General features: G+C 44.0%; 1 protein-coding gene across 1 annotated transcript; it reads left to right on the top strand.

Annotated features, from left to right (window-relative positions):
* The first annotated feature begins 15,966 nt into the window (after window positions 1–15,966).
* Window positions 15,967–17,146, top strand: LOC109414744 (pre-mRNA-splicing factor ISY1 homolog). The gene is made up of 4 exons (XM_062847052.1): window positions 15,967–16,074; window positions 16,138–16,160; window positions 16,226–16,386; window positions 16,450–17,146. Exons 1-4 carry the CDS (start codon window positions 16,072–16,074, stop codon window positions 17,085–17,087), a joined length of 825 nt encoding a protein of 274 aa, XP_062703036.1. The 5' UTR covers window positions 15,967–16,071; the 3' UTR covers window positions 17,088–17,146.
* Window positions 17,147–17,287: the final 141 nt, after the last annotated feature.

The raw sequence follows: 17,287 nt of genomic DNA, 5'->3' as shown, positions 1-17,287 counted from the left end.
GGGATCGCAATCGGTTGGCGCCACCAAACGGTGGGTGAAGGGGTGAGGAGGAGAATGAAACTGTTTTGACTTTCCCCCAAGAAACATCAAAATCCGAACCGGTGGGAACGTTCAAAAACTACGTCCAACATTTGGGGGAGGGGGGGGTCCAGAAAAGTGTGACAGTACGTGTATTGGGTATAGGGAACTTGCGTGACATAGGGGGGAAGGGGGGGTCTAGAAATCCCGAAAAACGATGGACGTAATTTTTGAATCTTCCCCGTGTTCGTTCGTTGGGGCAACTGACAACTGATCAAAATGCTGTTGACACACGCAAGTAATGAGAAATACGTCACGAAATACTCTCATACGAGCTCACATACTGTTGGCCGACCCCGATATCTGGTCAAATTACACGATCGCAAAAGAAACACACGGAACACTTCTACGGATCACAGAACATTTATTCGGTGTTTCTCAAGGGGCTAGTCGCTTGGAACCTTGTGCCAAAAGGTGCCAAGCACACCGTCTTATAAGCTGTGTGGCACACCGAGGCACTCTGAGGCACAATTTTGACACTTGAGTTTGGGTGAAAAAACTAGGCAACCATGTGCATTTGACCTGCAAAATGAAAACAAACAGTTGGTTGTCTTGGTAGTTGCCAAGCAAAATCTGAATCATCAAGCAGTGGCACTTCGGGGCACACTGAGGCACAATTCAATACCCGGTGGCACACTGAAAATAATTGGCGCAAGTAAAGATGTGCTCAGCGACTCCCCCTTGGTGTTTCTACAGAAACAGTTGACTTATAACTAAAAGAAATCGCATTATAAACAACAACACAAGCCTCGATCTATTATGGTGCGTCAGCGGCAGTGCTGCCAGTATTCACTAAAAACCAGTTATGAGGAACGATCACTGACTATTCAACACTCCTCCTCAGTGTGAGCTCCGTCCTAGCTCTATATTGTTCTTCTACTCCTCCTCCGGCTACAATACTCCTCCATTCTACATACTACATCAATTTGAATGAGCATCCCGCACTTCCATTTCATTGTATAACGTACAACCCTTTGTTCTTCTTGCCTACCGCTATTACATCGTTTTCCTTCATAATCACACACTCTTTAGTTTTGAAGCTCACACTGAATCCTTTCTCAACGATACAACTAACAGACAACAAATTGCTAATCAGTCTTGGCACGAACAACACATTTTCAATCGGAATCACTTGTTTACCATTCTCTCTATTTACTGTCAATCTTCCTGTACCAATTCCTCTTGCAAACATTTCCCTACCATCTGCCAAAACAATTTTTCTTTTACAAGCCACTAAACCTTCCAGAAGTTCTGCTCTTCCAGTTAAATGCATCAAACAAGCAGAGTCCAAACACCAATCTTCTGCTGGTTCCACTTCTCTACGTTTTCCACCTGCAGTAGCAGCAAAACAAACATTTCTGTCGTCGTGAGTCAGCCGCCGCATCTTCGATTGCACCGTTGAAACTTTGGCTTCTTCTTCTTCTTCTTCATCATCGTCGTCGTCGTCACTTACATTCAGTTTGGGACAATCTCGCCAAAAATGTCCCAATTTCTTGCAGCAGTAGCATTTCTTCTTCTTCCTGTCGTTGTTACCGTTGCTGCCACTTTGAGTCCCGGACACACGAAACTTATTACGGCCATGAGCGGAAACTTTTAACGCCGTGTCGGGATCCACACTCTCACACTTCCGTTTCCACTCGTCAAGCAGCTTGCCCTTCACGTAATCCTGCTTAAGCTCCTCCACCGGACGACTTTCCAACGCTGTGATGAGGGGATCATAGCTACTTGGTAAGCTCGATAAAATGATGGCCACAATCCAATGCTCCTGCAGGCCTTCACCCAGAGCAATTAAACGATGCACCAACTCAGCCACACTCATCAAATGCTCTGCCATATTACCACCTTCCTCCAGCTTCAGCGAACAAAGCTTACGGAAAACATATATCTTGTTCGTTAGTGAACCTCGCTCGTGGTAGTTTTTCAACGCTTCCCACATCTCATACGCCGTGGAAGCACCCATAACATGGCACAGCTGGTCGTTGTCCAAAGCCAAACCGATTGTTGCTCGCGCCTTCCCATCTTTTGCCATCCAACCAGTGGGAATTACAGTTGGCTTTTGTTGCATCACCACCTCATGTAATTCATCTTTAACTAACAGCAACTCCATCCGAAATTTCCAACATGCCCAGTTGAAATTGTTGAGCCGTTCGAATTGTACTTTTGCTTCCGCCATTCTGCACTAGCAAAAATAATTCCGCCACACAAATGTTCTTTCTTTCCGATTCGCTGCAATTTTTCGCACTCGCGCCGCGCCACTGGACCCAAAACCTGTTGGCCGACCCCGATATCTGGTCAAATTACACGATCGCAAAAGAAACACACGGAACACTTCTACGGATCACAGAACATTTATTCGGTGTTTCTACAGAAACAGTTGACTTATAACTAAAAGAAATCGCATTATAAACAACAACACAAGCCTCGATCTATTATGGTGCGTCAGCGGCAGTGCTGCCAGTATTCACTAAAAACCAGTTATGAGGAACGATCACTGACTATTCAACACATACTTGCACAAATCTTCTGTATATAAGAGCGAGGATTCAGTCACACTGCATGTGAGATGATGCGTCATGTGCACAGATAGGAAGAAGAAAACAAGGGAAATGACCGGAAAATCTGCATTTATTCGTTCCTAAAGCCCAGTTTCGTGTACAAAAGGAATCGCTCAAAAAAAGTTCTTGACCGATTCCTGTCAGAAAATTTCCACAGTGACTGCCATTTGAATTGTCATTCCTTCACAACTGCGTCGTACTGGGATCGAAGAAAAACGGTTTCTTGGGCGATTCGGGCAAGGAATTTCCCATGCATCAAGATACCATCTGCCCCCGTTGGTTTCAACGACACCTCATGCAAACCAACGGGGCTCATTTTTTAATTTGAACTTCTAGTAACCCTGTGGGCATCGAAAAACGCATTGATGGTAACCCTTTTTGCTGTTTTGTTTTGATTCTGCGTTCCGTTTCACCCCGTTCCATGAGCAGAATGACGTTCAAACCATTTTTAGCTTAAACGATGTGCAAATTAGCGGGGGTCGAATTTAAAAGTGTTCAGATTAGATGCGGTCAAACCAACGAGGGTAGACGGTAGGTCAAAAAATTCCTTCTAATGGGAAGTACGGAGATCGCAAGAAATTTCCTAACCTATCTCGATGCGTGGAAAATTCAGACAAGAAATTGCTCAAGAAATATTTCTTGAGCATTCCGGTCACGGAAAAATAATGTACCTACTGAACGAAAATCAACGAAAATTACTTGAGCGATTCCGTTTGAAGTGCATACCTCGCATGAACTGCAAATATCCCTTAACCGTCGCTAACCGCTGCTAACTGAGCAGCAGTTATGCCTTGTTTACATGGATCAAGTGACTTGATTCAAGTCTATAGAAAATGCCCAATTAAATGCGAATTGAACGTGTAAACACCATTGTTCATCCCAGTTGAGCAATTGACTTGACTTGAACGAAAGTTGAACATGCTCAACCAAGTGCTCAACTTTTTTGTTCAAGTCAAACGAAATCATCTCACTTGCCCCGTCTGAACACGCGATTCATGTAAGTTGAATTCAAGTTATCTGTCAACTGAGCTGAATTCAATTCAGTTTGCTTACGCACCGCACGAGTTGAACAGTGTCAACCTAGGTGTAAACACTTGCTTCAATAGAGATGCATTCAAGAGCATGCAAGTGGACGCCCAAGCCATTTGATCAGTTTAAACACGTCATTCCATTCTCCATTGGATTGAACATGTTTGAGAAGTTTACAACTCACATGCTCGTTTTTTTATTGAACAGTCTAAACCAGGCATTAGACGCGATTAACGATGGTTAGCAACGGATAAATGTGTTGAGATACCGAAACAGCTCAATCGAAGCAATCGGTTGAAATTAAAATATTAAATGTATAATCGCAGTAACCTGTAAATATAGAATAATAAAAAAATTTCATTCCACTGTTACTACTCGAAGAAGCAAGTTCTTTTCTTTTAAGCTCTGCTAACAGGTTATGAGCCTTTAGCACCGTGCCGTTTTTCATCAAGAAGTTTCTGGAAGTTCGAAGCTTGGAGCCTCTCCTGCGATAGGATGGATCTGAAGAACTCCACGAAGCTGAACAATTCAAATTTCGAAGCCTGGAAGCTCCGGACTGAAGCGCTCCTGATCCGGGAAAGTCTGTGGACCTACGTCAAGAACGACCCCCCGGCGGCAGGCAGAAGTCAAGCGGAAGTGGCTGCATCAGCGAAATGGGAAGAAGGTGATGAAAAAGCACGTGCCACGATTTTGCTGCTGCTGGAAGAGAACCAGTTCGGTGTAATTCGAGCGACGACGACGGCGAAGGAAGCTTGGGCGGCGTTGGCCAAGCATCACCAGAAGGCAACGCTGTCCACCAGGGTTTCGTTACTGCAGCGGATGTGCGAGACCCGGTATACGGAAGGTGAGGATATGGACGACTATCTCACGAAAATGGAGGAACTGTACACCAAGTTGTGCAGCGCAGGAAAGGACCTGGGAGAAGACACCATGGTGGCCTTTATCCTGCGAGGGCTACCCAAATCGTTTAACGCGTTGACAACCGCTCTGGAAACGCGTGCGGACGATGCCCTGACGTTGAACCTCATCCGAGAGAAGCTGCTGGACGAGGTGAGCAAGCAAAACCGAAATTCGACCGGCGGATCGGCACTGAAAGCTGCTGGTCGTAAATCAATTGTGTGCCATTTGTGCAAGCAACCTGGCCACAAGCAACGTGACTGCAAGCAGCAGAAAGAGACGAGAGGCGGCAAGAGGCAAAACGCGAAGGTTGCCCGGGACAGCGGTATGTATGCTCTGACCATCGGGAGCGGGGCCACGGTGAACGACTGGATCATCGATTCCGGTGCAAGTTCGCACATGACGTCCAACAGGGAATTTTTCGACGAGCTGGAACCGGCGACAGGTGAGGTAGAGTTGGCCGACGGCCGCGTAGTGGCTGTAGCTGGTACTGGGACCGGCGTGATCCAATGCGTGGACGGTTCTGGAAGGACGAACAAAATTCGATTGCACCACGTGATGTTTGTGCCGAAGCTGTCAGCAAGCCTTTTGTCAGTGCTTACTATGACCAACCGGAAGGCGGAGGTGAAGTTTGACGGTGAAAAATGCAAAATCGTCGTCAATGGCAACGAGATTGCCATAGCAACAAAACGTAAAGGGCTGTATCGACTCGACAAACCGGAACAAGCGTTCGCCTCGCAAGTGGCAGCATCTCACAAGCGAGATTGCCAACACACGTGGCACCGGCGGTTTGGGCATCGCGAGCCAGATGCATTGGACGTACTGCTGAAAAAGAAGCTGGTCAACGGAATGACGGTGGCTGATTGCGGAATACGCGAAGGCTGTGAATGCTGTGTCAGAGGAAAGCAGGCTCGAACTCCCTTCCCCAAGACCACCGAGAAGAAAACCAACGCGCCGTTGGACCTCATCCACTCCGACGTGTATGGACCCCTGGAGACCCCCTCGAAAAAATCCGAGGTCGCCGACCGTATCGAAGAATTCTGCAACTACGTTCGCACCCAGTTCGGAAGATATCCCAAGCGCATCCGGTCAGACAGGGGAGGGGAGTACTCGAGCGAAGCACTGATGGAGTTCTACCGCAAGCATGGCATCCACCCCGAATTCACTGCTGGATATTCGCCACAGCAGAATGGAGTGGCGGAACGACGAAACCGATACGTCATCGAAATGTGTCGGTGCATGCTGATGGATGCCAGGATGCCGTCAAGATATTGGGCCGAGGCAACCAGTACGGCCGTGTATCTCCAGAATCACCTTCCCTCTCGTGTGGTGGAGACGACACCGTATGAGCTCTGGTGGGGACGCAAACCGAACGTGTCGCATCTGAAGGTGTTTGGGTGCAAAGCGTTCGTCCACGTGCCAAAGGAAAAGCGAAGCAAGCTACAGGACAAGGCGAAGGAAATGACGTTCGTCGGCTATTCCAACAACCATAAGGCATACCGGTTCATCGATTTGGCCACTAACAAGTTGGTCATCAGCCGAGACGTCAAATTCGTTGAGGAGGAGCTGGTCCAAGCCGGTACCGACGTTCCAAATCTGGAGGAGGAGTCATACGCGGACATCCTAAATCCGTTGTCCCCTATTGCGGCGTCGAATCAAGCACCGACCGAGGAACCAGCAAGCGATCCAGACGATGAAGAGGACGGATTGTCGGCTGCAACCGATACCGATTTCGACTCCTGCGATGAATTCGTTCACGAAGACCTGAACGAAACTATTGTCCGAAGATCCGAGCGGCCAAATAAGGGTGTCGCCCCACAGCGGTACCGTGAAATGAGCAACATGGCGCTCGTTGCAGAACCAACAACTTTCGATGAGGCAGTAAATGGACCCGAGAGCGATTCGTGGAAGGCAGCCATGGATGAAGAGATGATGTCACACCGTCAGAACTCGACCTGGACCGTTGGAGCCCTCCCGGAAGGACGAAAGGCAGTCAGATCGAAGTGGCTGTTCAAACGTAAGCTGGATGAGCACGGACGTGTCACTCGTTACAAGGCAAGACTGGTCGCTCAAGGTTTCAGTCAGAAGTTTGGCACTGACTACGACCAGGTGTTCGCGCCGGTGGCGAAACAGGTAACTTTTCGCACACTCTTAACCATTGCCACTCGGCGTCAATTTTTAGTGAAGCACGTTGACATCAAAACGGCCTATCTGTACGGGACTCTAACGGAGCCGGTATACATGCGACAGCCGAAGGGGTACGAAATCGGTTCACCCGGAGAAGTCTGCCACCTGAAGAAAAGCATCTACGGCTTGAAGCAATCCGGACGAATCTGGAACCGGACGATCGATAGCAGGCTGAAGGAACTCGGATTCATCCAGTCAACCGCCGACGCGTGTTTATACGTGCGTACTAGGGGAAACAAGCAAGTGTTCATCCTCCTGTACGTGGACGACATGCTCATCGTCTGTGAGACCGAAAGCGAGTATGAAGCGATATTGCGAGCCTTGTCGGAGCAGTTCAACATAGTGCCTCTGGGTGACGTACGACAGTATCTTGGCATACAGGTGGAGCGGTCATCCGATGGAAATTTTTCGTTGAACCAGCGATGCTACATCCAGCGACTGGGGTCGCGATTCGGCCTTGACATGGCGAAGCCATCACTCATCCCGATGGATCCCGGCTACCTACAAGCAAAGGAGGAGGAGATCAGTAAGCTACCAAACAATGTATCGTACTCTAGCTTGGTTGGCGGTTTGCTCTACATAGCCGTCAATACGAGGCCAGATGTAGCGATCAGCGTGTCATTACTTGGACGGAAAGTGAGCGAGCCGAATACAAATGATTGGACTGAAGCGAAGCGCACGATGCGTTACCTCCTGGCGACGAAGCATTTCCAGCTCAAGTTGGGTGGCAACAATGCTGACCTGAAGGCTTTCGTGGACGCGGATTGGGCTGGAGATCACCGGGACAGAAAATCCAACAGCGGTTTCCTCATCACTTTTGGCGGTGGTGTGATAAGTTGGGCAGCGAGAAAGCAGACCTGCGTCGCCTTGTCCTCAACCGAGGCGGAATTCATTGCAGCAGCTGAAGTTGGTCAAGAACTGCTTTGGATCCGGAAGCTTATGGCAGACGTAGGTGAACCGGCGAGTAAAATCCTGCTCTACGAGGATAATCAGAGTGCGATCCGGCAACTGGAGTCGGAACGGCTGGAACGAAGATCCAAACACGTTGATACCAAGTTCCAGTTCACCAAGGACCTCGTTCAACAAGGTGTGCTGACCGTAATCTATTGCCCCTCTGAGCATATGGTTGCGGACATGCTCACCAAGCCGTTGAATAAAATTAAGTTGACGCAGCATCGATCCACGGCTGGTGTACTTCCTGGGCGTTTCGAGGAGGAGTGTTGAGATACCGAAACAGCTCAATCGAAGCAATCGGTTGAAATTCAAATATTAAATGTATAATCGCAGTAACCTGTAAATATAGAATAATAAAAAAATTTCATTCCACTGTTACTACTCGAAGAAGCAAGTTCTTTTCTTTTAAGCTCTGCTAACAAAATGCGGTTTTTTCTGGTTAGCAAAGGAAGTGTCATTCCCCCAGGAAGAAAAAAATAACGAACTGGAGAAAAACAAGACCGCAAGGGCGTAGCCAGAGGGGGGGCAGGGGGGGCCGTGGCCCCCCCCCTGGCCGACAGATTTTTTTACATTCAAGCCAACTCAAAGATTGTCAATAATTCAAGTGTTCCAGAAATTATATAAAAAAAACTATTCTCTAGGTCTAGACTATTCTAATAGTTGAGGTTTTTATCCACAATTATCCAACCTTTTTTTTTCTTGAGAATCACAGGAAATTTCGCCAAGTATTTCTCCAAGAGATCTAAATACTTCAATCTTATCATAGAATTTAACCAAATAACAAGCTTGGATGAATGGTTAAATTTTGCGAAATTTCCAGAAGTTCCATAAATCTTTGTACAAAACATTCTCCATCCAAAAATTCCAACAATAATTCGTCCAAATAATATTGCAGACATGGATGCCTTCATTTTTTTCCTACAGAAATTCTTCTAGGAATTTGTTAAGAAAGCTTTCCTGGGATTTCCTAAGGTATTCATCATGGGATTGCTACCAGGATTCCTCCAGATTTTCCTTCAAGCATTCCTCCAAGAATTCGACCGGGAATGTCTTCTGTGTTTATTTCAGAAACAATTCCTGGAATTATTTGAAAAAATCCTCCAAGGGTTCCCCCAGGAACACTTTTTAGAATTCCTTCAGAAGTTCTTCAAAAAATAATCCAATAATTCCTCCAGGAACTATTTAGGAATTCCCCAGGATTTCTCCTGGGGTTTCTTCAGGAACTGCCACAGGGATTCCCCAAGGCGTTCTTCCATGAACTCTTATTAGTATTCCTTCAGGATTTCTCCAAGGATTCCATCTGCAATTTCTTCAGAAATTTTTACTGGGAATTCTCGATCAATTTCTTCAGCAATTCCTCTAAGAATTATTCCAGGGATCCTCTGGGAATTGAAATGCGTATAGATATTTCTCCAGAAATTCCTACAGGAATTCTTATAGATACAGTGACGATTCGTTCGTTGAGAGCTCGTTAGATGGGCTGTCTCGATGGTTGAATGTTCACTGGTTGGGGCAAAACCCAACTAAAAAGCACTGTCAATGTCAAAACAGATGTCAAAACGAGTTTGACGTCTGACTGCCGTCGCATCACAGCTCCTGTATACAGAACGTTTGCGCAAGTATGTAAGTGTTTCATGACGTCTTTCTTGTCACTTGCGTGTGTCTAGATCATTTTGATCAGTTGTCAGTTGCCCCAACGAACGAACACGATTCGATAATCGGGGCGCAGTCGTGACCCAACCAGCGAATCCAGACTGTATTCCTCCAGGAGTATTTCTAAAGATTCCTCCGTTAATCTCTACGGGTGTTCTTCTAGGATATCCCCCAGGGATTCCTCCAAGAATTTATGCAGGACTTAACTCGGGACATCCTTCTGTGATTCTTTCTGAAACAACTTATTTTAAACATCCTCCAAAGATTCTCCCACGAACTCTTTTTAGGGTTCCTCCAGCAATTCCTCATTGTTTTAAGGAACTTTTATAGGAATTGATTCAGTACTTCCTCCAGGAACTGCTTAGGGATTCCCTTAGTAATTCCTCTTGAAATTTCTTCCGGGTTTCCTTCTGGAGTTTCTTCAGAAACTCTTGTAAGGATTCCTCCCGAATTTGTTCAAGAAGTCCATCTGCGATTTCTTGAGGAATTATTTCTGGTATTCCTATACGAATTCCCTAAGAGATTCATCCACGAATTTCTTCAGGAATTCCTCTAGGAATTACTCCAGGAAATCCTTCAGGGATTCCTTCAGGAATTCTTCCAGGATTTTTTTCTAGGAATACCTTCTGGATTTTTTTCCAGAAATTCCGCCAAGAAATCTTCCAGTATTCCCTCCAGGAATTGCTACAGGCATTCCTCCAGGATTTGCACTTAAATCTCCTCCAGGAACTTTTCTAGTGTTTTTTTTTCAGGGATTTCTTTAGAAATTCCTCCGGGAATTTCCCAGGCGATTTTTTCAGAAATTTCTCCCAAAGCTTCTCTAGAGATTCCTCCAGAAATTCATCCACAAAATGTTGAAGGAATTACTACTCCTAGAATTCCTTCAAGGATTCCGCCAGCAATTCCCAAAGGACAACCTCCAGCAATTCCTCCAAGATTTTATTTAGGAATTTCTCCAAGAACTATTCCAGGAATCACCCCAAGAATTTCTTCAGGAATACCTCCAGCAATTTCTCTAGGAATTGATCCAGGAATTGCTCCTGGACATCCTTCAGAAGTTATGTCAACAATTTCTCCAGGATTTTTTCCAGAAATTCTTCTGGAATTTTTTTCAGACATTCTTCCAGTAAATTCTCCAGGAATACCCTCAATTTTTCAAGGATTCCTCCAGGAAATCCTCTGAAGATTCCTCCAGGAAATCCCCCAAAAGTTCCTCTGAAGTTTATTTTTGGAAATCTTCTAGGGATTTCTTCATAAATTCTTCCAGGAAATTCTTGGAGGAATACAATCAGCATTTTTTTCAGGGACTCCCACAGGAATTTCTTTACAAACTGCTTCTAGGATTCCTCCAAGGATTTCTGCAGGAATTCCTTCGAGGATTTATCCAAGAATTCCTCCAGAAATTCTGCTAGAAATTCCTCCGGGGTTTTCTCAAGGGATTTTTTCAGAAATAGAAAAATAATAGAATAAAACTAGGAATTTCACAGAATTCCTCTAGAAATTCATCCAGTAATCCAGAAATCCCCAAAGGAATACCTCTAGGAATTTCTCCAGGATTTTATCCAGGAATTTCTCCAGGAACTTATCTAGGAATTACCCCAGGAATTTCTACATGAATTCCCCCAGGAATTTCTCTAGGAATTGGTCCTGGACTTCTTGCAGAAATTATGTCAACAATTCCTCTAGGTATTTCTCCGGGAATTTCTCATGAGATTCCATCCGGAATTGCTTAAGGGATTCCTCCAGAGTTTTCTCCATGGAATCTGCAGAAGTTTCTCCAAGCATTCTTCCAGGAAATCTCCTAGGGATTTCTCCAGAAATTCTTCAAGAATATTCTCCAGGAATACCTTCAAGAATTTTTCAGGGATTCCTCCAGGAATTACACCAGGAATTAATCAAGGAACACCATCATAAATTAGGGATTGCTTCAGAAATTCTTCCAGGGTTTTTTCTAGGAATACCTTCTGGAATTTTTCCAGAAATTCCACCAAGAAATCTTCCAGTTTTCCCTCCAGGAATCGCTACAGATATTTCTCTAGGAATTCCGCTTAAACTCGTCCAGTAACTTTTTCAGGGATTTTTCCAGAGATTTCTCCAGGAATTCCTCCAGAGATTTCTCTTGAAATCCCTCCGTAAATTTCTCAGGGGATTTTTTTTCAGAATTTTCTCCCAGAGCTTCTCCATAGATTCCCCCAGAAATTCATCCAGAAGTTGTTGAAGGAATTCCTCCAGAGATTCCCTCACGGATTCCGCCAGCAATTCCCAAAGGAGAACCTCTAGCAATTCCTCCAAGATTTTATCCAGGAATATCTCCAAGAACTATTCCAGACAAGGGGCAGATCGCTCTTTGAATGTGCATTTAATTTGCATTCAATGTATGGAAATGCATTTTTTTTTAAATTTCCCATCAACTTAGCATTGATACATATGCGAATGTCAAACCACAGCTGTATTGAGAAAACCGTTATGATGTGTTTCGTGTTCAGCTCAAAAGTAAACTATTGAAATGGACAATTTGGGCAGGAACCGTGTAATTGTAAGTTATTAACATTTAATTAGACATATTAAATTAACTGTTGACTAAGTCATGAAACCTATATCGTGAATTCTTATTGCAGGAACTGTCCTTGAATCGACTGGAAACGGCAGCTGGACTAGTTCTCCCACCAGTGTAAATATGCTGGACTTTAAGGGTCTAACTGTAACCAGCTGGTTTGGGGAATAATATAGCTTTAAGAACCTTAAATATATACACATTGTAATTGTAATTTTTTACTGCAAGATGGAAGAGTCGAGCGAAAATTAAAATGTATTTTTACTTTTAGTTGTTTTAGGGAGAATTGAGTACGTCACGCTAAAATAGAGTATTCTCTACCCTCTCCCCCTTCGTATGGGATTTGCCTATGCTTAATGCATCGCTTGTCACACTTTCACAATCCCCCCTCCACCACCCACGCGTGACATAATTTATGGATGCCCTCCTTTTGGTATTTATATTGGCGATTATATAAAATAAAATCATAAAAGCTTCAACTATCGAATATGGTCCACTGCACGAATTTATGCTGGCCTGCTTCCTCTCACAAAAAATTTGACGTTTGAGTGGTGCCGACACCTCTCAAACGTCAAATTTCGTGTGAGAGTAAGCAGGTCAGAATTAATTCGTGCAGTAATCCATAGAGTCCGAAGTACAGTACTAGATACATGTGAACAGACAACACTTTTTGACTGATAAAACTACGCTTTAAAAGCACTTAAAAACACGGACACGTTTAAAAATACGGACACTTAGAATCAGATCAATTTAATGCTAGGCAGCTAATCAATTTTAGTGGGTAGCAGGGCTTAGGATACTCTACCGATGCGGGCAAAACTGCGGATGTTTTGGTCTTAACAAAACAGAATGTAAAATAAATACAAAGAAATACAGTTGGGGATGTTATCGTTGCCACCTTCAACACGCTAGTTTGGGTGTTTGGGTCGATAAAGTTTGTTATCGAACACTGATAATGACAACAGTTAAGTATTGTAGCAATCCATGGGTTGCTTGTTTACTGAATGAATCAATGAATGCATAAAAATGCATTTGAATGCAACGAATGTTTTTCATACATCAGATGTTCCTAGAGTGATTCACCCCTTGATTCCAGAAAAATCTTCAGTAATTACCCCAAGAATTTCATCAGGAATTCCTCCAGATATTTCTCTAGGAATTGATCTAGGAATTGCTCCTGGACATCCTTCAGAAATTATGTCAACAATTTCCCCAGGAATTTTTCCAGAAATTCTTCTGGAGATTTTCTCAGAAATTCTTCCAGGAAATTCTCCAGGAATACCTCAGGAATATTTCAGGGTTTCCTCCAGGAAATCCTCCAGAGGATTCTGCCTGGAAATCCTCTAGGGATTTCTTCATAAATTCTTGCAGGAAATTCCTGGAGGAATACCATCAGTAATTCTTCAGGGATCCCCCCAGGGACTTCTTTACTAACTGCTTCTAGGATTCCTCCAGAGATTCCTTCAGGCATTCTTTCAAAGATTTATCCAAGAATTCCTCCAGAAATTCCGCCTGAAATTCCTCCAGGATATCAGAAACAGAAAAACAAAAGAATAGAAATAGAATTCTCCCAGAATTTCTCTAGAAATTCATCCAGTAATTCTTCCGAAAATTTCTCCTAGAGATTCCTCCAGAAATTCCCAAAGAAATACCTCTAGTGATTCCTCTAGGTATTCCTCCAGGATTTTATCCAGGAATTTCTCCAGGAATAACCCCAGTAATTTCATCAGAAACTACCCCAGGAATTGCTCCTGGACATCTTTCAGAAATTATGTCAGCAATTCCTCTAGGTATTTCTCCAGAAATTTCTCCCGAGGTTTCATCAGGAATTGCTTCCTGATTTCTCCAGATATTCCTCCAGGGGATTTGCCTCCTGAAGGGATTCTTCCAGAGATTTCTCCATGAAAAATCTCTTCAGGAAATTCTTTGAAGATTCCTTCAGGAAATCCTCCAGAAGTTTCTCCAAAGATTCTTCCAGGAAATCCTCTTGAGATTTCTTCAGAAATTCTTCAAGAATATTCTCCAGGAATTCCTTCAGGAGTTTTCCAGGGATTCCTCCAGGTATTCCACCAGGGATTCCTCCAGATATTCCTCCAGGGATTTCTTCACCAATTTCTTCAAGGAAACCCCCTGGGATTCCTTCAGGAATTTCTTTGAGAATTTCTCCAGGAATTCCACTTGCAATTCCACATGAAATTCCTCCAGGAATCTCTCAAGGGGTTCTTTCAAAAATAGAAAAATAACAGAAATAGAAACAGAAATCTCTCAGAATTCTTCTGGAGATTACTCTAGATATTCATCCAGTAATTCCTTCAAGAATTCCTCTAGAGATTCCTCCAGAAATTTCCACAGGAATACCACTAGGAACTCCTTCATTTATTCCTCTGGGATGTTATCTAGGAATTTCCCCAGGAAATTTCTTCCGGAATACCTCCAGGAAATACGCCAGGAATTTCTTCCGGAATATTCCTGGCATCCTTCAGGAATTAAGCCAGCAATTAGTCCAGGAATTTCTCCTGGAAATCCTCTTGGGATTTCTTCAAAGATTCTTTCAGGAAATTCTCCAGGAATACTTTGAGGAAATTTTCAGGGATTCCTCCAGATTTTTTTTATTCCGTGTTGGGTATTAGCATCACTGCGACCATTGTTTTGATCTATTGTGACATCCTCCAGATATTCCTCCAGCAATTCCTTCAGGGATTTCTCCACGAATTTTTCGAGGGATATTTCCAGAGATTCCACCAGGGAATCCTCCAGAAATTCCTCCAAGGGTTCTTTCAGGAAATCCTCCTGGAATTTTTCAAGGGATTTTTTTCAGAAATTTCTCCAGCAATTCCTCCTAGAGTTCCTCTGGAGATTTCTTTAGAAACTTCTCCCAGAATTCTCCTAGGGATTCCAAGAATTCACCCAAAAATTTGCTCAAGGAAATTCTTCCAGGAATTACGCCAGGAATTTGCTCAGAAGTTTCTAAAGGCATTCCTCCAAGGATACCTTCACAAATTTATCTAAGATTTCATATAGGAATTTTTAAAGACATTTCTTATGAAATTTTACTAGGGATTCCGTCCAGAATTCCTACAGAAATTTCTCCAGAATTTCCCCCAAGGAATCCTCCAGAAATTTATCTAGGATTTCCTCATGTGATCTCTTCAGAAATTTCGCTAGGTATCTCTCCCAAAATTTTTCCAGGAATTCGTACAGGTCTATTTTTTGAAATTCTTACAGAAATTCCTTCTGGAATTCAAAAATTCAAAAAATTCTGGAGGAATTTCTCCAGCAAATAGTATTGGAAGATAAATCTAGATTGAGTTTAAATAAGGGCGAAAGTAACATGAGAGAGTTCTCTTCATCGACTTTCTCTTCTTCAAATTAAAGTGACAAGATGAAAGTAAGGTTGCACTTTTTGGATATAAATCGCTAGGTTGCGATGCAATCTAGCGTCTAAGTGTAAAAAAGTTCTATTGAATTTTCATCTTGTCACTTTAATTTGCAGAAGAGAGAGTCGATGAAGAGAACTCTCTCATGTTACTTTCGCCCTTATTCAAACTCAATCTAGAAATGGAAGCAAACAGGAACCAGGAAATTCTAGGTTTATCCTCAAAGGAGTTCATAATTTGTAGACATTGACAAAAAAATCAAAGAAAAATATTGCACAAGTAAATAAAAACCCTTAATCTTCCAGAAATTAGCCATCGCTACCAGCACCACGTTGGTTTGTGTAGATCAGGCGAGTTTTTGTTAACGTATTGTACAAAATACAACAGGGTTAAGGGTTAAATAAAGCTTTTAGAATATAATGTTATTATATTCAATTTCATCGTGTTGCGTTTAGTTATAAAAGCTAGTAGGTACATTTTTACTAAGGGTGCTTGCCCCCCCCCCCCCCCCCTGACCGAAAAGCTGGCTACGCCCTTGCAAGACCGTTTTCGCAAGTCTCGTCTCAGATGCAGAAAGACCTTGTTCCTACCTTCAATGAATACCTCCTACATCTTGAGAAAATCTGCACAGCCCTGTTGTATATTTGACAGTTCTCAATGGCGAGCTCTCACAACACTTCGCTTCGAATTTTGTTTACAGATTCTCCGCGACGTTTAGCCACGCATTTTTCTATTTCCACAGTTTATTTTAACTTTTTTGTGATAAATTGCCTAGATCTTCCTTAAAATGGTAAGTACAGAGTGAAATAAATGCACGTTGAACATAAAATATTAATATTCTCATCAATTCCAGGCCCGAAACGCCGAAAAAGCCATGTAAGTATTCCCTCGACGGTGTCGCATGTTTGCAACTTCAATTTTGTATGCTTTCTTCTCTTCAGGACCACACTGGCCCGATGGCGAGCGGCAAAGGAAGCTGAAACCGGCAAGAATGAACGCCGTCCGTATTTGGCCTCGGAATGCAAGGATCTGCCCAAGTGCGAAAAATGGCGCCTGGAGATTATCCGGGAGATATCGAAAAAGGTGGCGCAAATACAAAATGGTAAGTGCCTTTAGTATGAATCTCATTTTTTGAAGGGATTATAACGGGAATTCCGCTTTGTAGCCGGTCTGGGTGAGTTTCGAATCCGGGATCTGAACGACGAGATCAACAAGCTGCTGCGGGAGAAGCGCCACTGGGAGAATCAGATCTCGGATCTGGGAGGGCCACACTATCGGCGGTATGGTCCGAAGATGTTCGATGCCGAAGGCCGGGAAGTTCCGGGCAACCGCGGCTACAAGTACTTCGGGGCGGCCAAAGATTTGCCGGGGGTTCGGGAGCTGTTCGAACAGGAACCTCCGCCGCCGCCGAAAAAGACCCGGGCGGAACTGATGAAGGATATTGATGCGGATTACTACGGATATCGGGACGATGACGACGGGATTTTGCTTCCGCTGGAGGAGAAAGCGGAAAGGGTGGCCGTGCAGAAAGCGGTGGAGGAATGGAAGGAAAATAGGGCGAAGGGAGAGCAGAAGGAAGTGGAGCCGGAGGAGGACATTTACGGGTCGGATGCACGGATAAGTGGCGACATGGAGGAGAAACAGGGGCAGCAGCAGAAGGACGATCCGATGGGGTTGCTGGGACCGAGATTTACGGCGCACGTTCCTGTGCCCAGTCAGAAGGATATCGAGGCGGCGCTGCTGAAGAAGCGGAAACTGGAACTGATGAAAAAGTACGGAATCGAGGATGACGAGGATATGTAAGGGTGAGTGCTTGATTTTAGGATAGTTTTGTATTAAAATGCCAAGGTAAAGTAAGGAGACATGTAAGGGTTTGTGAATAGCTTCGAAAGCCATCAAGTTTTGTCTTCCACTATACCATCAGTGTCCCTTCTCTTCTTATGTCTGGCCTTAAAGCTTCAATCATAAGTAACAAAAGGAAAGAAAGACACGCAAGGAATTTG

This window comes from Aedes albopictus, chromosome 1, assembly GCF_035046485.1.
Source record: "Aedes albopictus strain Foshan chromosome 1, AalbF5, whole genome shotgun sequence".
NCBI classification, from domain to species: domain Eukaryota; kingdom Metazoa; phylum Arthropoda; class Insecta; order Diptera; family Culicidae; genus Aedes; species Aedes albopictus.
The sequence above is the reverse complement of the archived record's forward strand: the minus strand, read 5'-3'. Positions and strand labels throughout refer to the sequence as shown.